At 37.9% G+C, this 24,763-nt stretch overlaps 2 protein-coding genes across 2 annotated transcripts in view; both read right to left on the reverse strand.

Moving 5' to 3' along the window:
* The window catches only part of arhgdia (Rho GDP dissociation inhibitor (GDI) alpha), a 29,778-nt gene extending 9,088 nt beyond the window's left edge, over positions 1–20,690 (reverse strand). Inside the window, exons 1-2 of the mRNA XM_073856866.1 lie at positions 20,531–20,690; positions 4,441–4,636 (exon numbers count right to left, since the gene is read on the reverse strand). Of these exons, the coding sequence (XP_073712967.1) occupies positions 4,441–4,627 (187 nt within the window). The 5' untranslated portion in view covers positions 4,628–4,636; positions 20,531–20,690. The remainder of the gene's footprint in view (positions 1–4,440; positions 4,637–20,530) is intronic.
* Positions 20,691–21,529: 839 nt separating this feature from the next.
* On the reverse strand, positions 21,530–24,372 carry alyref (Aly/REF export factor). Its single transcript, XM_055184957.2, has 6 exons — positions 24,029–24,372; positions 22,588–22,749; positions 22,358–22,505; positions 22,213–22,279; positions 21,928–22,126; positions 21,530–21,833 (listed from the first exon to the last, which is right to left on the reverse strand). Exons 1-6 carry the CDS (start codon positions 24,272–24,274, stop codon positions 21,819–21,821), a joined length of 837 nt encoding a protein of 278 aa, XP_055040932.2. The 5' UTR covers positions 24,275–24,372; the 3' UTR covers positions 21,530–21,818.
* Positions 24,373–24,763: the final 391 nt, after the last annotated feature.

Raw genomic sequence — 24,763 nt, forward strand, 5'->3', positions numbered from 1 at the left:
ATTAAAAAAATAAAGAAATAAAAACAACGGAAAACACTGAATCTGGGAATACTTAAAACTGATTTCATAAGGCCCTATATTATTATTTACAATAATTTATATAAATACAATGGAATTGACTGCTTTACACTGGCTTACTCGAAGTCATTAAAGTAAATGTAAACTAAATTGCTGTCATTTTCTCTGAGTGCTGGTTTTGGAAAAAACTACAACCACTAAAGTCTAATGAGATGTTTTACAGTCAGAGAAACATTATGTATGTATTATTTTAATGGTCCATATAATGCATTTGGCAAACACTTTTATCCAAAGCGTCATACAGTGCATTTAAGTTTGACATTTCATCAGTATGTTTTAATGGGATTGCACCCATGACCTTTTGTGCTGCTAATGCAATGCTCTACGAGATAAGCCACAGGAATACATTAGCTCTCCTTTTACGTTTTACAAGTTATTGTGGATAATAAGCAACAGGCATCGAATGACCGACTACACTTACAAGACCTGCAATCCAACTACAGAGATCTTAATATTTCTATTGCATCAGATGGTCTTTGTGAATGTGTCCAAGAAAGAGTTTAATCCCCAACAGCACCATAAAAGTGACCCATATAACACATGCTCTGTAAACGTCTTCTGAAGATAAATAACTCCAAGACTGAAGTTCAGGGTGTTTTTCACCAGAAATCTCCTTCTGCTGCCACATCTTGAAAACTGAGAATCAATCATGTCTGCCATAAAAAACATCAAACCCGGTGTGACGTGTCCTGTTCCCTTTATCTGCATTTTAATCTGACATGGACACGAGTGTGAGTCAAACAGTTCACTTTTACATTAGGCTACAGTAACAGTTTTAGGATGGTGCACTATACGTAATGTTACAGCATGAGTTGGGGTCAGCAGCTGGGGTCTCTGTGGGTGCTGCTTTATATTAAATAGTGAGATAGAGACCTGTGATTAAATGCCTCTCTTCAGATGAAGAGTATGTCTGGCTGCTGATCAAAGCATAAAGAGCAGGAGCTCTTGTAACGTGACCTCTTTTCGGAGAGCTCTTCAGAGGGTACAGCAGCTACTGCACAGCGTATCAGACATACTGTATGCCTGGATCAACAGGATTTTCCGTCCTGGATTGTTTTTATTTTATTAGGGCCGTGAGGTACTGTCGTTGAGCTAAAAGAATAACACCACAAAGTCACGCTGAAAGTGATAATCTCATTCAAAACTGCTGATAAAAATATATAACTTGAATGCAATGCAAGTTGCTTTGGATAAGAGCATCTACCAAATGCATAAATGTAGCGTTTTTATAAAAAAAACAACAACAACATGTTTTAACTCTGTAATTCACAAATAATAAAGTACTTAGTGCAAAGATCTACCATTCTAAATATGTTAAAGTAACAAACTATTCACATACATGAACATTCACATGTTTTCTTTAAATCATTAAATCAAATGTTGTAATGTTTCGAGTCATCTCTAAAGTTGTTGCTTTGATTCCCACTTTTAATCTTTCATAAAAGGAATAGTTCAGCCAAATATATAATGTTATATATATATTACTTTGGAGTGTTAAAAGCTGTTTGTGCATAGAAGATTCATAAAGTCACAAAGAGTAAAGTTTTAAACCCAAAGACATAACTTATATCTCGCTGTATTATTGTTGCCGCCCACATGTCACGGAAACGCTGATATTCCAAATATGGTAAGGGGCGTAACATTTCCGTCACACGCTTGATGTATTCGGCCAATCACAATGCACTGGATAGCTCTTGATGTTGATACCTTTTAGCAATAATAATAATAATAATAATAATATAGTAGGGCTAGTTGCATGTTGCGATACGTTGCAATACTTTTTCTTTTTTATCAAAAATGTAAAAAAAAGAGCTGAATTTTTTTTAAGCCAAAGGGCTTTGAATGCTGCAGGTGTTTTTAAATTTTCTGCCATTTTCTCACTCGTGCTAACTTGGCCAAAGGCCGTATATGATAGACAACTGGACAGCGACAACAACAGCAGCGGCGGAGGAGGTCATTTGACGCACACAGAGGAATTTGATATATATTTTTTTAGAAATATCAATAGTAGAGTTTGAAATATCGACACACTATTGTGAAAAAAAAATGTATCACAATAGTTAGCTGTATCGATATTTTTTGCACAGCCCTATAATATAATGACAGTAATTTCTTAATTTGTGACAAGAGTATGCAGCAAACCATTGACACCTAGTGGCCTTTGTTGGTAAAAGTGACACAAACCTAATTTTTTGTGATTTTAACAAGAATAAAACTACTTGAGACTTATGCTGCGTTCAGACCACCGTGGTAGAGGCGTCAAGCATGAGTGATCTCAATGTTAAGTAAATGTAAAGACGCGTCGGCGCACTTCTGGAGGTATTGCTGCACGAATAAGCCGTTTAGCGCGGCACGGTAGACGCGATTCCCCCTCTTTCGCGCATCTAGTTCGTGCGAATGGCGCGAATTGAGCTTTGCCGCGGCGAGTTGAAATGTGAACTTTGGCAGAAAAACGCGCCACGTTTAACCAATCAGGAGCTTGCACTAGTAGTGAAGTGATTACAGGAGCGAGCGGAGTCGCAGAGGCCTATGGAAGGCCCTCCCAAACTTCCGCGTGAATGTCTCGATGACTAGAATTTCACGCGCGAATGACGCGAGTAAACTCAAAATGTTCAGCCGGCAAACTAGATGCGGTAGACGCGATTTTGACGCCTCAAATGTGGCTGGTGTGAACCCACGGTTATGGCTCCATGTTTATAGCATTTCTGTCGTGAAACATTTATATTATTTTATTTATAAAAGATAATGTTACTCCATAATTTTTATATATTAAAACAAATGTAAACTGCTATAACAAATTTTCTGTTTAATATTTTATCTCCAGGCACTTGAAAAAAATGTAATTGTCTTTTTTAAAACAAGACCAAGATTTAGACAAAAAAATAAGTTATATTAATTTAAAAGGTGCACATCAACTTTTCACTCCACTGAATGTTGTCCGGTTTAAATTTCAGTTTTTTTTTTCAATTTCGGTTTTTCATTTTGGGTAAACTGTTCCTTTAAAGGTGCCAAAGAATGCATTGAAATAATCTGTTAAAATGTCAATTTACAACCCTAGGATTTGCCTTTTGAATGAAATGGGCTATTATTATTATAAATGGTCATGAATAATAATGTTAAGCTCTGCTCTGATTGGCTGTTTCTCAGAGCAGCTCATACCCTAGCAGTAGCTCTGTGTGTGTGTAAACAGATCTTATGTTTGAGTCTGTATCACATGAAGATACAGATTTTGAGGAATAATCAATTGTTTGGAGATTGTTAATGGACGTTTCTGAGTGGTAAGTTTGTGTTTTTTTTAGTATCGACCTGCAAAACGTAACTATAACGTCAATAGTAAAACTTCAGCCTAAACGCTAGCATATAGCATTAACTAGCACACAACTTTGCTTATAGCATTGTAACAACATTGTAATTAATTTAATGTGTAATTTAATGTTGGGGCGTACATCTTGACTGTAACGTCACAGTTGGTGTTATGTTGAAATTTGTCTGTTTTCCAGCTTTTGCATGCATGCGGTTTATATAAGTAGGAGGAAACAATCGTGTTTGAGGCTCACGATATTTCATTACCATGTACAGATCTCTTATTATTCATTTATGCCTAGATAAATACAGTTTTAAATTCTACTGCACCTTCAGGTGGCGTGCACACCAAAGCTTTTACGCCAGCGGCCAGCATATGTTTTCAATTGTTTCCAATGTAAGCGCAACGGTTTTCAAAAACAGTAGCATCTGGCGTATTTATTTCCACGCTGAGTGCTGAGAGTTGACAAATATTCAACTTTGGGTCAGTTCTCACTCGGTCGTCCAATGACGGTGGAGGAGGGCCGGGATAAACATCACAACAACCAACCGGCAGATCGTTCAACGACTGATAAACAAAGCAGAAGTATTATAGCAATCAAAACGCTCAGCTAAAAAAAGCGTCCGCCTGGCGTTTTTAACCACGTTTAAAAGCTCTGGTGTGCACACCCCCTTAATGATGAAAAATCCCGAGTAATAAATTAATTTGAAAATGGTACATCAATGTGATACTTTTTCCCCGAATCAAACGCTCACGGCCCTGACCATATCCCCAACCCTCCAATCAGTGTTGTTAGAGCCCCTAACCGCAGCCCTTGGATCTGACAGCTCATGAGACTGTTTCTCCAGGATAACGTCTTACTGGATAATTTACGTTCAACAGCGGGAGAGCGGTTTGGCTCTGGAGATCAGCTGGCCTGGAGCCGCTGCATAAGCCAAGACACACTAATCAAACTAATATCAAAGTGTGTTGACAGAGAAGTGCAAATAAGAAAAGAATTGTTGTAATACTAAGATCTAAGTCTGATGTGTTTGCATAGGAAAAAAGGTTGCACACACCTACGGTCACACCGCCAGCGCCCAGCAGAGCCTCTTTGTACTTGCGAAGGCTTTCATCGTCTTTGTCCAGCTCCTGGATCTCCTGAAGACTTTTCTGTGCTGGTGGCTTGTAGTTGACGGACTCTGTGTCTTCATTTTCGGCGGCGATGGCGGCTAACTGTTCTGGTGTGGGCTCCTGCTCGGCCATGATTGACAACTGCAGGAAAGACACTTGTGTGAGGTTTATCCAAAGACACCAAAGTACTTTCTTCTACAATGGATTTCGAAATAACAAGATTATGACTATGAAAAGGGGACAATGCAATGCTGAATATGGACGCTCTGATCATTGATTGATAAAGACTGATGATTCTCAGTAGTTGAATTTAACTCAAGATAAGAGTTAAGAAACAAAGTTTGATTTCTATCTTTGTCATGATCTTACTCAGTCAATATTAAAAGATAACATGGTAAAAAACAACAGATACAGAATCATATGGCAGTGTGCCAGGCGTAGCACACTTGTATTTTAATAGTGTGGTGTCCCGCAGTAAAGAAATGAATGTGCGAGATTGCAACACTTCTGCTGCAATGCAGTGCACTTGTCTTCTTGCTCGTGCTAGCACACTAAAGCGCGTGCAAGGGCTGTCCGAATATCAGAAGATCTCACAGTCTGTAGTTTCCTGTTCCCCTCATCTGCAGAGCTGCAGCAGCACGTCTAGCCCGTCTCACCCGCATACTTTCACTTCCTTATATGGTATAAAGGTATAACGCGCAAAATCACACTCGTGACATAATCTTACTTTCAGATTCCATTGAGCAATAATGTCACAGCACAAGACCAATTCGGGTTTTTGGGAAATTGTTGATAAATGTAGGGGATGGTAAACTAATCGATCTATTAACAGCGAACTCTTTGTGATGCAGGTAAATATTGAATGTTTTTAGCCATTTCAATAAATCTCGTATCAGCATTCCTGTTGCTAAACAATTACAACTACTGATATGCGATGCACTATATGACACGTATGTAAACGTAAAAATGTAAATAAAGGGAGCAATAGTTCTCACTATGACAACTAAAACGTATTTGGCCAAGAAAACGTATTATTATGTTTGAATATTGTTATAATATTGTTTAGTATGTTTTGTTTTAATTTAATATGCTTATTATGAAAGATATAATAATTGTAATTGTCATATATATATATATATATATATACAGTGCGTAGTAATGGACTGAAGGAATACATGTTTTAATTAAGTTTTTAGATGGAATTTATATCACATTATAAATTTTGTTTGCTTCTTTAAAGAGCACCCTCTTCATTGCTAAAAACAAAGTTATTTTGTGTATTTAGTATAACACGTGTTCGCGTGGTTTATGGTTAAAAACTCATTTTCAACATGCCGTACATTATTGTAACTCCAGATATACCGTATTTTTCGGTCTATAAGCCGCTATTTTTTTCAAAACTTGGCTGGTGCTGCGTCTTATAAGTCAGTATGAATTAATTTTGACATTTATTTGCCGCGAGAGTCCGCCATATGCTGCTTCTGTATTTATGTAATTCAATGGATTCAGTGATGTGGAATGATGAGTATGCGAACTTCACGCTAGTTGGTTTGTTTAGTTAATTTAGCCTATTCAACCTTCCAGGTAAGTTCTGTATGCTATGGTTTATGGTTTAAATAACTGATAATATTACTTTAACGTACAGACATCTATTCAGTCTGCTGTTCTGTCTGCTATTGTTTAGTTGAATAACTTGCCTTTCCAGATTAAATGTCAGTTCTTCGGCTTAGATTTTGTGAAATAAGTTTATAATTAAACGCGACGTATAGTCTACTGTGACTTATATGTGTATTTCGTCTTAATGACGCATTTTTGAATAATGCGGCTTATACTCCGGAAAGTACGCTACCGTCTTCCTGAAACGCATAGATTTTGTACAAAACTCATCAATTTGAAAATCGCTGTGTCCCTGATTGGCCAGCTAATTTGTACGTTGTGATTGGCCATGAATGCCCCCTGACGTCCGCCGGAAATGTGACGCTCCTTACCATGTATGAAAGATTCGCTCAATGCAACGCTAACAGGAGTTAACTTACAGGCTTTGAGTCCGAAGCGGGAGGAATTATGATAATGTCGGTCTTGTCTACATCACCAATCCAAAAAGTAAACTGTTGCCTACAATCTGTGTGTTTGTTGTAGTCCAAGAAAAAAGATTTACGTTGGAGATGATAACTCATCGTTTACTTTGGGATTTGTACCGTTTCCATATCTTTAACATATACTAATACACACTTTAACACCAAAGGAAATGTAAAATCGTGAATCGTTAATTTCATATCCTTTGTACGTTTTTTGTGGATAGGTTTTGTTAACACGAATAAATAATGTGCAACAAAAGAAATTTTCAGTCACGTGGACTGAAGTTTGTAACAAATACAAACCACTGCCATGCTTCCGCGGTCTTGAGGCCAAAGGACAAAACAAAAGGCCAAAACAACACTACACATGGGATTTGTATTTGTGTCTTAAATGTTTAAAGTAATAGGACATCAACGTGACCCTATTGGTGGAAAGTGCCAATTGCGTTTGTCTTTAGAGGCTGCAGATTTACAGATTTGTAACCCTTGAGAGCCTCTTCATGTCATCAAGAAGAGAAAATCTACTTGAACACCAGCAGCATAAACATTTAATTTACTTATAAACAAGGCAACCTGTTGCAAACAAAGAATTAAGATCTGCCAGCTTAAGTTACAAACAGATGTAATGAGGACCACATATAATGATCCAGCAATAATATAAAGCCTTGCAGCTTTCGGTGTACTGGAACATTAGTACTAGCCTTTAGATATTGAAACAAGATGTCGTTTGCATGGCCCTTCTGAAGACAGCCAAACTTTTTCTCTCTTCAATCATACCGCATTACTCTCATGCATGCCCGATGCTTGGACCTGATATACAGCGGCACCTGTGCAAAGATTGCAAGTTTGAGTCCAGCACATGCTTGCCTCTTCAATCCTGTTGTTTTCTTCTTCTCTCTCATTACCTTGTTTTTAAAATGGCCTAATCTGTAATTACTAAAATGTTGAAAGCAGCAATAAAACAACGTAATGTTTCAGCAGAGTCTTCAAAGTTGTCTTTCTTAGTCTTGGCAGTGCATTGGTTGGGTCAAGGCCAGTCAGGAACTTAGATAACAGCGCAATGCTTTTTCCAATCTGGACCTCCGTACTCCCATGACAGTGAAAAGGATGCTAAGCCAACAGTGTGTCCTGGCACAACGGCCCAATGGGTTTGTTTTAAAGCAGGACTCTGAGACGAGAAATACTGATGGAAATAAAGCATCTTAGCGGTCATATTAGCATTTAACTATGATGCTCATCAGTGGTCTCACGATGCGATTTTGATTTTATGTCATTGATTTAATTCAATACGAGAGAGAGAGAGAGAGAGAGAGAGAGAGAGAGAGAAGGAGAGAGAGACAGAGAGAGAGAGAGACAGAGAGAGACATGACCATCGCTTTCTAAAAAATAACAATAATAATTACAGAAGTAAATCGTACAGTTCATTGCGTTACGATACAGTATCGGTTCTCTCCGCAAACGATGCAATGTTTGCCCATACATCAAACATTTCTTCAATGCAATTACGATTTTATTCAATTTACATTTTAATATTACGAACCTAGTTAAGGAGTTACATTTTTAATAACTCACGAATGCAACCAAATATATATCATGAAATTTAAATTAAACTCTTTAAAAAAAGGCACATTCTCTGTCCCAAATGGGACATTTTCAACAACAAACTAAGAAAATAGACTTTTTTAAATACATAAATAAAAAAATGAGGAAAAAATGTCACAAAAAACAAGCTTATGATGTAGGGCTGAACGATACATCGAATTTTCATCGTCATCGCGATATGAACTCACGCGATGTACACATCGCAACAGACAGCCTTGACACGATGAATGAAGGGATTCAAGGGAAAACAGTAAGCGCATGTAATAAACGTTTGACCTATCACGTTTAGTCCTGAAGACATGTGCTGCGTCCGAAATCGCCTACTACCATACTATATAGTATGCAAAAAGCACTACTTTGCCTACTATATAGTATGGAAGTAGGCGGTTTCGGACGCAGCGATGGTTTGCGCGTTCACGCTATAGGCCAATCAGGGGAACCCCCAAGTCAGCTACGCTCAGATTGATTTGTGAGGTGTGTCAGTTGCGACGCTGTGCCTGTTAGCAAAAACTATGGCAGAGGAAGGAGAGAAGAGTGAGGAAAATGTGTTGTGTCAGACGAAGACCTTGTGGAACAGCACTTCAGCTAACGTTATATCATGGAATTATTTTGGATTTAGGAGAGATGACGCCGCAAACACAGGTACTGTGGAAGCGGTGATTCTCATATTGCGTCTATTGCGCGCTCAAGTTCATTATTTCAAATGTATGTGTGCTCTGGAAGCGCCGCGGTCGCGACACGCTCGTTTTTCCAGGTATTTCAAAAACATTTTAACTTTTCAGAATGACACAAGCGCAGCGTGCAGGTCATGTGACAATAACCTACGTGTCTAGTGTTTTCCAGGCGTTTTTAGGCGCGACATGTGAATGGCCCCTAAAACATGAAAAAATATTTATCGCAACTCACATCATCATCGCAACATTAAACAATGTCACCGCACATCGCAACTTTTCCTCACATCGTTCAGCCCTATTATGATGGCAACAGTCAAAGTCTTTAGTGTTTCAGCTGGTGCTGGCAAAGATTTTCTGCCAATCTGTTTGTCCATTTTCCAAATACAAAATATTTCCAAACCCACGATTTGCGTCCGATAGCAGTCACAACGTCTTTCGCTATGTTTTTGCTGCTACAACCGCTTTGTTGTTGCATTGCATTCACTTGCTGACGCTAACACACGTAAATATACAAAAACCCACGCATTGGCATAAATGCGTAGGTGGATGTTGTGTCAAGGAATAAGGACACAGAGAGTGTCAAAATATTTTAAACGTGGCATCGATGTTTTGTTACAAATTCAATTGATGCATCGATCAATACCGATGCTACGGTTGCGGGGAGAAAATATTGATACAGCTAACTATCGTGATAGTTTTCCCACGATAGTGTATCAATATTTCAATATCTAGTATCGGTATAGAAAATAAAATAAAATCAAAACCCTCTGTGTGCATCAAATGACCTCCTCCGCCACTGCTGTAGTTGTCGCTGTCCAGTTGTCTGTCATATATGGCCATTCGGCCAATGTCTCAGAAGTTATCGGGAATGAGAAAAGGCAGAAAATTAAAAAACACCTGCAGCTTTTAAAGCCAACGTGTGGAAGCACTTTGGCTAAAAAAAGTTAAAAAAAACTATTTTTTTAATTTTTGATAAAAAAGAAAAAGTATTGCAATGTACCGCAGCTCGCATCGCACTGTATCCCTAATAATTATTACTATTGTTAATTATTATTATTATCATCAAAATATGAGTGGAAGATGATAGTAGCTTTTTTTCTACGGCTGGTTGCAATGTTAATTAATAACAACAAACATGCAATCTGTTTCTGCAGAAAAATCAGCAAAACATGAAAACGAGAGCCTGCCGTGAGCACAACTCATCTGAACCCATTCATGTCCAGATTACATCACTTTAGTAGAAGGGCCCTCAGGAGTCGCTGCCAACAGTATAAACCAGTACAAGCATTGTTAGCTATTTGGCAGTCGTCTCCATGTCATTAATACGCAGGAGAGAGCACAGGGTAATTTCACACAGCTGACTGAGATGGGCTAGCCACTGAACACGGCTGTAACAAAGTCATTTTTTTAGTTAGAGCAAGCAGCGTGTATGTAACCGAGCTGAAGATTTGTAAAAATACGAACTTTTTGCAAATTGTCTGTGCGGTAAGAAAAGGCAATGTGTCATTGCCAGTTTGCGCACTTGACCGTGGAAATGATGACATGAACTTGACACATGCCCCGCCCACTTTTTCACTCCATTCTGTTTGACTTGGGTCAACTTTGTAATTGGTGATAATCCAGTGCTAACATTTTAACATGTCTAGGGGTTATAAAGCCTATGATTAGGGACCGTTACTGAGCAACAATAATCCTGATAAGATTTTCAAGAGAGGATTAGTGCTAATTAAAAGTAGGCAGTGTTGGTAAGAGGGTTGGGGTGCCAAACTGTGTCAGGTAAAGAGGATTTCCCTGAAAAAAAAATCATCCTTATGATATTTAATTATAATGTTTACCGAGGACAGCAAAGATTACAACTCTCTGAATAATACATACTATAAAATCTGAATGGATAGACAACCACCAACTTTTATTGAGATCTTTAAACACAAAGATTTGTGACAGTTTGCTCTACATTAGAATTTTTGGACAAAGCCAACAGCTAGCATTCCCACTTGACAGCTGCTTCACTTGATCAGTTTATCAATTCAGCCCTGAAAAACAAAACCAAAACAACAAAAAGTACGAAGAGAACGTCACCTGACATGTAAATAAAATAAAAATATCAAGTTTATTTACTGACCCTCAGGCCATCCGATATGTTGGTGACGTTTTTCATCAGTAGAACAATAAAAAGGATATTTTGCAGAAACCATAGTGCTTTGTCATATACATACAAGTCAACAGATCCACCACTTTGAACGCTAAAAGCAGATATATCCGATACAAACGTAATCACCAATTATATATTGATGTGAAGCAAATCGATCATTTTTTGCAAGAAATGAAATGGTATTTACAACATTATTAACATTTTTTCTTTTTTATGGGTGTTTGGTGGCTGTTGGCAAACCAGTCAACCTCTCAGCGCCCCCTATAGAGCGGGAGCATAAAGGGCAATTCCTGCTTAGATGAGGCTCTGTATTAACACCAAAAATGTTAAATCGAAAATCTAATGTCAAGCCACCCAAACAAATAATTAAATATTCTGGTCCAGACCTATTGATACATTCACATGGGCGACGTCATGCATTGCCGAACTGAATTGTGGATCCGTCAACTTTGCGTCATTGCCATTGCTCGCGGCAGAAGTTGAACATTTCTCAACTTTTCAAGCGCCAACGCATGCGTCAGCCAATCAGATCGCCTTATAAACTACGTTTATTCAAGACTGGAGTAAGTGTTGCGGCCACTGTGATTGGCTGTAGGCCACGCTTAAGACAAGCCATCCGTCAAGCTTTAACGCTTTCGCCCCGTGTGAATGTACCATAATGCAGAGTATCCAAAATATAAGACCACATATTGGTTTACTTTTGCAAATCAGATTCAAACTGATTTTGGCTCACACTAAAAGAAGGTAAACTGAATAATAAGCACCAGAAACGAAACAAACAAACTGTTCTGGATCTTAAACATTAACTCACAAATCATCTATAACAATCTTTAAAAGATTTAAGCACTGTATATTAGTGTTTTGTAATGCAGATTGTTGCTATGAAGATCACTGGTGTTAATTAAACCTAATCCAGTGTCAAGAGAGAGAGTGAGAGATAGTAAAGATGGTGTTTTTCACTCCTCTCGTTGTCTATTTTGCTTGTTTTACATGCAAGTGATCCAGAAATGTGTTCTGCTCGTGATCTATGAACAATAACACACACAGGCCTAGTTAGTCTACCCAATTTAATAAATGAAACAATGTCCATCAAGTGTTGATGCGTAAATGTTTCCTACCATTATCTACACAAATTACACAATTGCTCACTTTCATTTTAACTCTTGACTACTACTACTACTACTCAGGGCTCGAAATTGCGACCAAAATTGAATCTGTGCGACCTTAAAATATATTTGGGAGCAATTGTGCGACTGCCCATTTTGTTGTGACGCGAGTTGATTGTGATCCTGCGTGCTGGCGCTGTCCCAGGTTCAGTGTTCTCTCCAACGATACATAACCAATCAAATTTAACCATTAAGTTCTTGCGTTTAATGAAGACCGCAGATTGGCTAATATGAGCGTCAGTCATTCCTTGTTGCCGTGAAGCGCAGAAATTTGAAAAGACGAACGCGTCGCGAGCATGACGAGAGCGAGCCGATTACAGCCAAGGTTATTACTGTATTTTTTGACGACGATCCGGATTCAAATGTAACTCCATTACCGGAAAATACCAGTTGACGTTAAACCTTTCAGAGAGAGTGGCATAAAGATTTCAAGTGTCTCCGCTATGAAAATGTAACTTACTGTGTTTACTGTAAATCCTGTAAAACGGCGTTAATGGCGGAATCAAAACATTTTAAGCGCCAGACGTACCTTGCTTAAACATGGCGAAAGTGCCAAAAACACAAGACCTGTCATGACAAATGTGTTTATTATTGATGTAGACACCGACCTGTCTGTCAGTGTGTTTAATGGTGTATGTGCGCATGCGCTGGTGAATGGACATTCGACAAACATCCTTGTGGTCCATGTTGCTGTGGAATACGACAATGCTGATGGTATGTTTTTTTTTTAAAACATTGCCTATTTAGTAGTAAAAGCATCCTGGTAATGCAGTTATCAATACCAATATATATTAGCCTTCTATATTAGGGTCACTTTTGTAATGTCACAATTAATCAGTGTTTTACGTGTTTGCTAGATTTTCTATGTAATCTTAATCATGTTACCTGTAATTGTCAAATTATTATTGCTGCTATACTATTTCGTTAAATTATTATTGCTGCTATACTATTTCAACAGCATTTGGGTATTAATTTAGGAATTTATGCAGCAAAAAATAAAATAAAATAGAAGACCAACTTTTAAATGCTGGCCATAGGACGTGTAAAGCCCGGTGGTGGTGTTTTATTTTTAATAAAATAAATCTATTAACATTTACATTGTAGTTGTGGTGCTTTTTAATTTTTGGATGGATGCGCCTAAATTTTTGCTGGTTCTCCTAACTATTTAAAGTTGGGAGAACAAGTGCTACCAAATAAAAAAGTTAATTTTGAGCCCTGCTACTACTACTACTACTACTACTGTGAACCTGAAGAACTTGGAGACAACATACACAAGACATGCTGATCTGTTAAAACGTCACATGTCGACTATATGGATTGTTGGGAAGTTAACACAATTCTGCACTACCCAATGCAAACACACTGTATAGTGCATTAAAATAGGCTTTCTTTCTTACTTAACCTAGATTGTATACCTTTACAAACTTTGCTATGTGAAAAAAATGATTGCATAAAATGTAATATTATTTCACCTTCAATCATTGTTCGGTTAAGAAACAAGATAATGTGATGATAAAGAACATTGAGAACCAATAAAAGACTAGAACAACATAACCTAATGCTCATCTTACAGCCACAAAAGTGCAAGAACAAAATGATGTGTGACCACAGCAGTACAGGGGAATTATGGGCATTACTCAAGCATTTACTCAGTTTGGCTAGAGACCAGGAAGACTGAATGTAATTGGGTGGATGAGTCAGTATGGGAACAATTTAAAAATACCACAACACCCCAGGGCTTTACACTAGGCTAAATTACAATGTTTGTGGGTGGTATCATTTAGACTTTACAATAACATTGTTAAACCAAACAACAAACTTTCTACATACGTGTTTTAGTTCAGATAACTCTATTAAAGAGGTTACGTGGAGGTAGATTTGTTGTGTACAGCTTTATGTTTAAGTTAAGAAAACACTTGTTTAAAGTGATGTATGATAAAGACAGTCTGGAAAATTCCAGTGTAAACAAGAGGAACTTTGTTAATGTCCTGCTGCGACTCTGCCTGGAAGTTAGGGAATACTTCAGTTCAGCTATAAACAGTCTATTCTTTTCCAATGAGCGTTTCCTTGAGAAAAAATGTGTACAAAAATGCTACACAAATAGCTCATCTCATTTGAGAATTGACAACAATTGATGCCGACAGAGTTTGTCATTATCATGTTACTAAGTCAATGCCGCAATGTTTTAAAAAGCAAAAAATATAAAACACAGAAATATTGGGTTTATAATTAGGGCCGCACATTTTTAACATAACTGCAGATTATTCATGTTGATATTGTAATTGTGTTAATTATTATTGTCGATTGATAGTTTTTACATTTAAATTTTGAAATGTTTTATAACTTTGTGAAGTAACTGCGTGGTAACATCCAAAACTACATCATATAATGTAAATAACAAATAATTATGGGAGTTATGTTGTTAGTAAAACATCCAAAATGAATGGCTAAAGGATACGTCAACTTATCAATTTTAAAATCTCACTGTATTGGTGACCAAACATACAGGCAAAACACATAGAAATGAGCACAAATGGACACAAATCTGTAATTGAGACGTTTGGTGATTATGGAATTGTTTCACCCATAAATTATTGTAATTCAGAGATACATTTATCAATTAATTGTGCAGCCCTAGGTAAAACCATTATTAAATAAAATTAATATATTTAACATTAAATAAAAATGTATTTAAATATTTTTTATCTGAAGATAAATTTCTAACTGAATTTCAATCTAGCATTTTAGATTTCTTTCCTACGCTTTTCACAATTACCTTATAAAACGAAATTAAACACATTTAATGCTGTTCTACAATTTGGCCAAAAATCGCATCTTTGGGAACACTGCTTTAAATATTGCCTTGTTAGGTAACACACTATGTTTTAAAATAACGCAAAGATTTTTAGGATTTTTATGTTCTACTTAGGGGTGCTCCGATAAATGCCGATATACACTAATAATACGTTGCCATAACTTTTCTGAATCGCACAGCCGTTATTATTCACAGCCATTTCATGTACTATGGCTTTTGATCAGTAAGTCCTTATCAATCTGAAATCACTGTTAGTTTGATTCGTTTTTAACATGCATTTGAAAAAGCAACACTCGTCAAACATAATCATTATACATATTCTTTATTATCATGAAAATACCTGAAAAGATTAGAAGAACCGCAATAGAAATATATCGTTAAGCCATTTCCTGGAGCTACGTGTGTATGGTTCTTCGTAATATAAAAAAGCGCAGATGGCACTGGAAATTTCTACAGGTGATTTACTGACAACGCACACAAGGTGCAACATCTCATGTCCATAATGACCAACACAATTTAAGACGTGCATTTTGGGAGTTACATGATGGTAAACAAGCGCAAACTGGTAAATCGTGTTGCGTGATTCTCATCCCCCATAAATGTTGCGTATGAAAGAGAAACTTCTACAAATGCATATGCAATAAGGTCAGTTGCAAAAATAACCATGCTAAATTTTTCTCTGCGTGTCTAGTAAATTCTGGTAGTTTTTTTAATACAAAAAATGGTTGGCGTTAGCGCAAGCTGTTAGTAAATCTGGCCATAAATAGGGCTGTCACGATTATGAAATTTTGCGTACGGTTAATTGTCATATAAATTGTGGCGAATAATTGTCTGTTTTATTGCTTTGACATTTAATTCTCGTACTTTTTTTGCTTGTTTATGAAATAATTTTCACACATTGTTGCGATTATTTAAATTAAATATTTTGCAAGGTTTACCTGGCAGTAAATATTAATACACATAACACATATTTAAAAGTATTTGTTTATACAGGCCCTGCAGCTCCCCCTTGTGTTTTTTAGAGAGATGTGCAATCATTGCGGTGATTTGAAATCATCGCGATGAGGTCAAACAATCGTGATGAGACGATTATTTAACCATTGTGACAGCCCTAGCCATAAATGTCATTTTCCACAACAGCTCTATGACAAACAATCCCATCAGCTGTGATTGAATCTTGAAATAAAGAGCTTCTATTTTACAGCCAAAAGGGTGAATGTTTGTGCCAGTCTATGGCACTTTATCTGGATTATCTGCAATTATTTTTTAATTTAATTTGATGTGTTGTGTAATTATCAGGACTCAAAACTTCCTCCTCAGTCCAGATAGAGCTGGTCAAAAAAAAAAAATCGAGAGATTCAAATGCATTCGGACATACAAACCTCAGTATAGATTTACCTGTCAGTCACACAACCACAGTTTGAGTTTAAAGGTTGGCTGACAGTTTAATAAATAGAGAGAATAAAGGCGAGGCAGTAAGAAATGTATAGTGCTGATGAAAAGCAGGTCATGCCTGAAAGCAGGTCCTCTGTTTGTTGGTCAAGTATCTGCTCAGATTTTGACTTCCCCAGCAACAAACTTTAGCTCTTATATTTCACACTCATCCCCTGAATCAGAGCATTCTCATTATTGTGTATATTACTAATATTGATTTCACTTCAGGATTAGCTTAGATGAAAACAAACACGAGGACAAAGAGGAACTCTACAACGAGCGATGTAAAATGTTAAGAGCCCTAAATGGCCATATTTTACATGTCAGGGGAGAACAGATACCTGTAGATTAGCAACGCTGGATGTAATTGCATCCATGGCCTTTATGCTGTAGAAAGCTTGAGAAAAGACAGGGAAAACAGAAGCAAGCCGACAGGAATAGATCATAATGGCCCCTACTTGAACAAGTCACACCCTGCCTTGGCTCTTGTCAAACACTAAAGTGGTGTTTGGGGGGAAGGGGGAATTGGGGGTGGAGCAAAGGCAAACCCCTTTCGACATACAAAACTACAGAGCTATGCTACAAGGTTTAAACTACACCAAAAAGCAGATGCATAAATGCCGCGATGCTTCTTTGTATTCTTTCCACTTCCTGTTTCATCAGTTTCCTGTCCCAGATCTCTTCCACATAACGTAAGCTAGCTTATACAGCACAGAGGCTAACAATACCATTTATTGCAAGCTAGGGGTTACATACAAAATATAAAGTTTTGAGGACGATAAGATACAAGAAAGCTTTATTTCTAGGCTTTACAACAGTACATCAAATCTAGAATTTATGTTTATTAAAACATTTTAGCAACGTATATTGCTGTTAAATACTATGTATTAATATTATAAATAAAATTTAAAGAAATTGTTTAAGAAATGCTGTATAAACTTCAAACTAGATAAGCATTTTTTACAGCATTTTCTTGTATTATCTATCTATCTTAAATGATAAAAATAAGGCTATTTAAAAATACATAAATATTAAAATACAGACTGATATTAAAAAATATTGATACACAAGTCTATTACCTAGGTCTCCCTTAAATAAGGTCAATAATAAAAGCCATGAATAGCTCTGGGAGCACTTATGAAGGTGGTCACATCAGTGACCCATCTTCAATGTAATGGCCAGAACAAAAGTGACCTTTACATGGCTTCACAAAGGCAAGCTCTCTTTGAAGTCCATCTCACTGCTGCGTGTCGGACTGTAAGGTCTCGTATAGGAAATTTTGTTCTGTTACTCATCTAATTTATATAAATATACAAATTCTAACAATGACATATACGAAACATATTCAACAATAATTTCTATTAAATCATTAATAAAAATCTACTTTAACGGAAATGCACATAATGAAATAGACACATTCTTCACATTAACAAAAGGAAAGAAATGCTAAATGAACAAAAGTTCTTAATCATAGTTAAATCATGCAAATGCATGGTCAAACGCACAAAAACAACCCTTTATCAACCTAATTTCCACCTAAAAGTGCTGGAATATTAAACTGGTCATGCTGCAATGAGTTACTTCCAACCCTTCACATTTAAATCTCTACTTGGTTGTAACACCCAAAGAAAACCTGTGCTGCAGTATTTTACACTGCAGTCATTTTAGGGCAATATAAAAAACGCTGTTAGGTGGACAGGTGCACCCGTCTTTGATTGTTTATTATAAATGCATTCAGAATTTTCAGAAAACAGCATTAAAGGGATAGTTCACCCAAAAATGAAAATTATCTCATCATTTACTCACTTTCAGTTATTACAAACCTGTATTAATTTCTTTGTTCTGGTGAACAAAAAGTGAGATATTTTGAGGAATGTTTGTAAGCAAACTGTTCATGGGCCCCATTTACTTTCATAGTATTCCCTACTATGGAAGTGTATGGGGCCAATGATCGATTTGGTTTCAAACATTCCTCAAAATATCTTCCTTTGTGTTCATCAGAACAAAGAAACTCATACAAGTTTGTAACAACAGGAGAGAGTAAATGATTTTTGGGTGAACTTCCTTTTAAAGTAGTTGGTCTTCAGTTCACAATGAAACCGACTTAGCAATTAGATTTACTAATTTTATCTAATCTAGTCTTCTTCTAACTCTAACCCTAATCTCATCCAGTCTGTAGATCATCAAAATGAAAAAGCATTAGTCATCATATTTTTATAACAAATGCATTATGTCTATTATTAACGTCTGATACATCACATTATCATGTAACTATTTCCTATATCAAGCACATCTAAAAGGTAAAAATTGAGGTGAAGGCATGAAACGTTTCTTAAAAAATAAAATTTGCAAGTATTTAAGAATTTAACTATTCAAACAAATAACATTTTCCAATGGTTGTACTCAACAGTCATTTTAAACACTGAGGCGGCCAGCAGACACCGCCCTGACAAACTCCCTAGAGACTGAATTACCCAACATACTATGGCTACGGCACTCATGAATATTAATTTTCTCCCGGCGACACATCTTTGAATTTTGCCGGAGCGTTGTCACGTAACCTCCTTCATATTCATGAGCAAAGCCGTTGCCACAAAATCATTCGCTAGCCACTGCTGCATTTAGCCAATCAGCATGTCCTCATGGGTGAACGTCACACGCCATGTAATTAAAATTCATGTGTTAATCGTACGCCATAGTAGGATTCGTAAACTAAATGCCGAAAGAAGGAACTAGAATAAAATCGCGCCACTCGCGACTCTCGCGCTACACAGGAAGGAAAGAAGCTTTGATTTGTCGCGGCTTTTCAGCCGGTCGTTTTGCGAATAAAGTCTTAAGCCATTCTGAAAATATATTCCTACAGACAAAACACATAAAATCGTTGTGTAAATACTTCCTAATACTGAATGTAGGCTTGGACAGGCAGGTTAATTGACACTTCACAAAAGCGCAATTAGCGCCAAATCCAGGTTAAGTTAACTTAGACTTAACAACCGGTGCCAGGCGCAATAAAATTAATCCGGATAAAATCTTATAAAAGGAAAAGAAACACAGAAAAAACATAACAATGGTGTTCACCTCATGTCGCCCACATCATGACATCTTCCCTACAGCCATTCATCTGTTTTATAACCAACGCTAAATAATTGATCAGTTATTTTACCCGAGGCAAATTGTTAGATATAACGTTAGCACATTTGCAAAAAGAAAAGTATTTTTCTTCGAGTGTCAGGCTAAACTTGCAGCTTCGATCCAGGAAGTTCCTCCTCATGCTAGCAGGCTAATGTTGCTAATAACCGACTATCATTTCCAGCAGCAGGAAGTAAAAAAAATCTTTAAGCTTTTCGTTAAGTTTCTAACATCCAAAGATAACATTTACTTACAGCTAAACAATCGATTAATTGTTATGTGCACGTTTATCTTAACGTTCGCAATTTAAGCAGCAGAAGATACAAGTTTAAGAAAATGCTTTAGACTTCTTGGCCCTATATTTTCACGTCAATACCTTTACAAGACAGTATTTTAATGGATTGTCAGATATATCCCTTAAAAATGTAGGTGGTGGATTGAGGGTACAAAGCAATATTTAAAAATTCTGCATTTTAACTTTCCCTAACGTACTAACGTTATGATATCCACCAGAAAACATCATGTCAAAAACATATTTCAGAAAACATACATCCAGATGTTAAACTAAATCTTGTTCGTAAAAAATAAAACACAAACAGGCTAAGCTTACGCTCGTTAACTTTAATGTTCAGTCACAGACTATCAGACAACGCCTGATAATCAATTCAGACAAGACTGAGGTGCCAAGATCGTGATACAAATTTGACTTAATCACTAAAAATCTCGGATCTAAATCATACAAATAGAAATATATTTAATGTTTTATTTATCGTTTCTAAAGACCATTGTAAACGTACGAAATGCGGCAGGCAGGAAATACATGCATCAACTTGCTGTCTTGTGTCAACCTGCCATTGCTGAGTAACGTTAGCCCCGAAAGACGCAAAACTACACGGGAAACCGTCAATGCAACCGTCAACGTCACTTTATATTTTCTCGGTGTAGAAACTGCCATCTCTATGAAATTTATCTTTCGGAAACTTACCGTAAACCTGCGGCTACGGCGAGTCAATAGGTTAGAGTGAGCTTCCCTGACTTCTCAATGGCGCGACGAGGGAGCGGTGGCGATGCCAGAGCGCGACACACTTCCGGGAATACCGACGAGCACGAGCGCGTCATGCCAGACTTTGCTTTCTGCGCATGCTCGCTCACAGACAGCGAACCCAACGCAGCAGCGACATGCTGATTCTTTGCGAATACTACTACAATTATTTATTTACCAATATTCCTAAAAATGTTACCGAATCCTTTGGTTTAACCATTGTATAGATTCAATTGACAAAGATTAATTCAAGAACTAAAATAAGTCAACTTTGTAGGCACACATTAAATAAACGTTTGGGCGTGCCCGTTTTCATTGGGCTACGTAAAAATTTCTTTGTTAGTCTGTAAACACAAGCCAGTTGTTATTGTATAAAGCATTTAACAAATTAAAATAGCCTTACTATTAAAATCTATCGAGCCCAGTACATCAGCTACAAGTATAAACTGATGTTGATTTATGTATACATTAAAGTCAATGTGATTTATTTACATATAACAAGATCAATTTACTGATAAATGAAGGATTACGTGTTAACTACCCATATAGTTCATTACACCAAATGGTGTCATTTACTCTCAAGTCGTTTCAAACATTTATACAGGAATATATTTGTAATAAAGCAGCACTTTCCATGGTTGTAAAATATAAACAATGAAAATCAATGATGCCCCAAAACAATTTGGTTTATGAACGATGCTTAACATATCTTCCTTTGTGTTCAGCACAATAAAAACTTGAGGGCGAGTAAATTGACTATTCATTTAGGTTGTTCTTGATTTATGACTGGCTTTAAAGGGGAAGAAAACACCAAACAAGCTGTAGACATCTGACAAAATGTAAAACCAAACTGAGTCAAAATGTTTGAAGCAAGTTAAATCACTTTCCAACAATTCTAATAAAATCTTAAAGCATGTATAAAAGAGGAAGCAGAAGCATGGATGTGGTTACTAAATACTGCAGGTTTTATTACAATGATCTACATAAGGATGGTTAAAACAATCCCATCCTGATATCCTACAGTCCAACCAGGTTTTTCTCAAAAAGGAACCAAAACAAAAAAATAAAAGTAGGTATAAAACAAGCAATTTTAAAAGGAGAAAACGCTCAGTACACAATTTTTAAATCACTTTGAAGACATGTAAAACATCCGGCATGTTCAAAGCTATAACAATGACAGTCACTCTCCCATGTCAGCACAGTGGGGGAAAGCAGCGTGTTGTGTTGGTATTTAGCTGGTATCCATCTGCATGAAGAAAACAGAAATAGCCATAAGACACTATCAAGACACAAGATACTATTACAAAGCAATGAGAAGTATTTACACTACTTAAACGCACCCTAGCATTGTAGGCATCTAGCTGGGCATCCAGCTCTTCTGCTGAAAGTTGCTGTTTGTTGCCACTACCACCTCTGCCTCCTCGTCCCCGGCCTCTGGATCCTCCTCCACCACCGCCGCCACGTCCTCCCCGGCCCTTCTGTGTGCTGAAAGTTCCAATTCTGTTTCTGTTCATACCGCCACCACCTCCACGATTCAGACTTTAGAAAGAACAGAGGAAAATAACTTAGTAACAAAAAAGGGAGAAAATGGCAATGAGGAATTTTTTTTTATCATTCATCTTTACCCCTGCATCGGAGGCCGTCTCTGTGCATCGATCTGTGACGTAACGAGCTGTATGTTCATAGGACGACCTGAAAGAAACAAAGGATGAAAAATGAAATACTCCATCCAATTACACTCCACAAGGCTGAACTGTAACAACTACATACCATCAAGAGGAACGCCATTGTACTGCTTCATAGCTTTCAAGGCATCAGCTTTCCTCTCAAAGTGAACATCTGCAGTGCCAAGGCTGCGTCCCGACCGATCGTAATGGACCGCTGCCTTCTTCAAAGTGCCAAATTCCGCAAAGAGCTCCTGTAGTTGAACAAATCAACATTTAGCAAAAACAGTGTTTCACGCATTGCATCATGCATTGCACAACTTCTAACTCAAGTACCTGAATGTCTGCATCCGAGACGCCAAAGTCAAGATTGGACACGAGAAGTTTCCCTCCGGTTTCCACGCCAGCTCCGCTGCCTCCGCCGCCACCACCTCCGGCATTCACACTGTAGCCGTTGTCAAACAGGTCATGCTGCCACTTGTCTGGGAGCTGCTTGGGCTGCAACAGATGAGAGAGAACGCACCTGCTGACTTCGGGTCCCCAGTCCACTCGGCTGGGTGTTGGGGCAAGCAGGGGGCTCCACTTCGAGGCCAGGGGCACCCAGTGCGCTCACTGTAATTTCCAGCAGTCCCTGCCCACCCCATCACTTCAAGCAAGTAAACCAATGCAGGACACAAAACAGACGGTACATCGCCATCTCCTGAACGGAGTTGGGAATTTAGTTCTAGCTTTACGGTGTACACACCCCACTAGATCTTCTTAGAGATCACTAAATGATGGATTTAACTTTGAGCTAGATTTGTATTCATGCATTACATATAGAAGTAACAAAATAAGAGCAATTTAATATCAATGGATACACTGCAGCGTATTGTTGTAAACACCAATATACCCTTGATAAATTGCCCACCCTCCTGGTAGCAACCTGTCTACATCAGCAATTCTCAAGAGTCTTTTTCGCAGTTAACTCCAAATAGATCCCAGCAGGCCTCAGCTGGGTGGATACAGATGTTTGGCTGATATCCAGTAGGTAAAAAGCACAACATGTCCATAGATGATCAAAAAAATGTGTGTTTTAAAAAACACAAGTGTCCATGTTGGTATTTCAAAGTGGTGTGGAAGCAATGGCGACCGCCGAACGTCCATTTTGTACCCACGCCATTTTGACGTGATTATATAAACAATTCTCTCTAATCTTACACCAATTAATTTTTAGTTGTAGATAGAAATAATCATTAAGCCAAGATTGTTAAAGTCCAAGCATCTTGTTGACTTTTAACACTACATTATCGTTTAATGATACCCCTCCCAAACAAAGAGACTTCCACCGAGTGAAGACCTCCTTATAGATCGGATTATTACACCAAAATGACTTCATCTTCAAATCCCAACGAAGGTCACACGGAGAACAGCGCAAGGCCTCTGGGCGTTGTGGAAAACAATGGTGAAAAAACATCGTGTGAATGAAAGGGATCCGTCGTCTTCAAAATGGCGCCGACCGTCGCAGGACAGAGGAAAGCCGCTCCAACCTCGTCATAGTAGAGAAGGCCGATTCACGAGACACTTTATTCTCATACGAAAATAAACGGGCTTAGGGAGAGAACACATTTTATGCACAACATACATCTAAAGAGCTTCTCCTCACTACATTCCCAGAGAAACTCCAGGGGCATGTACAGCGCGCTAGCCGCCATGTTGGCCAGGCAGCCTAAAAAGATAAAAACGGACTTCACACAGGCATGTGGAAGTGCCCGTGATGTTCTCCGATTTCTCCTACCCTGCTGTACGGCGTGGGTCTGCTTCTGCCGCGGTTCAGGCCCTGGCGGTTCCTCATGGGGCCCGATCCTCCGCCTCGGCCTCCAAAGCCTCCGCCTGTGTTCCCGAGCCGTCCGGCTCCACCGCCGCGGCCGCCGCCTGTGCCTCCGCGGCCACCACGGCCTCCTCTCCCGCCGCGCCCGCCACCACCGCGTTGCCTGTTTTGCTTGATAATATCATCTAAGGACATATCCATCTTGTCTGCCATTGTATGGCCCCTAAACACTATCGTTAGCTAAAAACAGTACGTGTAAGATACTACGCTGCCCCTGTACTACCACTCGCTTACGAGAAAGGAAATAACGTCGTTTGCGCCTGCGCTACATTTATAGCGGGGACGCCGATTACGTAAATCAGTGTGATGATCACTTCCTGTTTAGTCCTGCTTGAAAGTGAGCCGTGTTAAAAAATACAAAATAAAAAATTAATTAAAAATGAACAGTGTAGCATCCCTTCCACTACTTATTATATCCAAAATAGTTAAAAGTGTTTTTGCTAAGCCATTGATAAAATGAGAGGTCAGAGTGCAATAAAGCTGCTTTTGATATTTTACGATTTTTTGTGATATTGCTCTTAATTCTTTTTTCCCTTTTTTACTCTCTATTTAAGTTCGTGTAAGTTATGATTTTTAATTTTAATGGTTATAATGTGTTGAGCCTTTCACTTCAATTTCTTCATGTACAATGAATAAAGTTGC

Source organism: Misgurnus anguillicaudatus, chromosome 19 (genome assembly GCF_027580225.2).
Source record: "Misgurnus anguillicaudatus chromosome 19, ASM2758022v2, whole genome shotgun sequence".
NCBI classification, from domain to species: domain Eukaryota; kingdom Metazoa; phylum Chordata; class Actinopteri; order Cypriniformes; family Cobitidae; genus Misgurnus; species Misgurnus anguillicaudatus.

What these genes read in the sequence shown, in the direction of transcription:
- alyref (XM_055184957.2), bottom strand. Translation starts at nt 24,274, where the DNA reads ATGGCAGACAAGATGGATATGTCCTTAGATGATATTATCAAGCAAAAC. An exon ending in CAATGGCGTTCCTCTTGATG is followed by an intron (nt 22,280 to 22,357) that starts GTATGTAGTTGT and finishes TGTTTCTTTCAG; the next exon opens with GTCGTCCTATGAACATACAG. An exon ending in AGACGGCCTCCGATGCAGGG is followed by an intron (nt 22,127 to 22,212) that starts GTAAAGATGAAT and finishes TTCTTTCTAAAG; the next exon opens with TCTGAATCGTGGAGGTGGTG.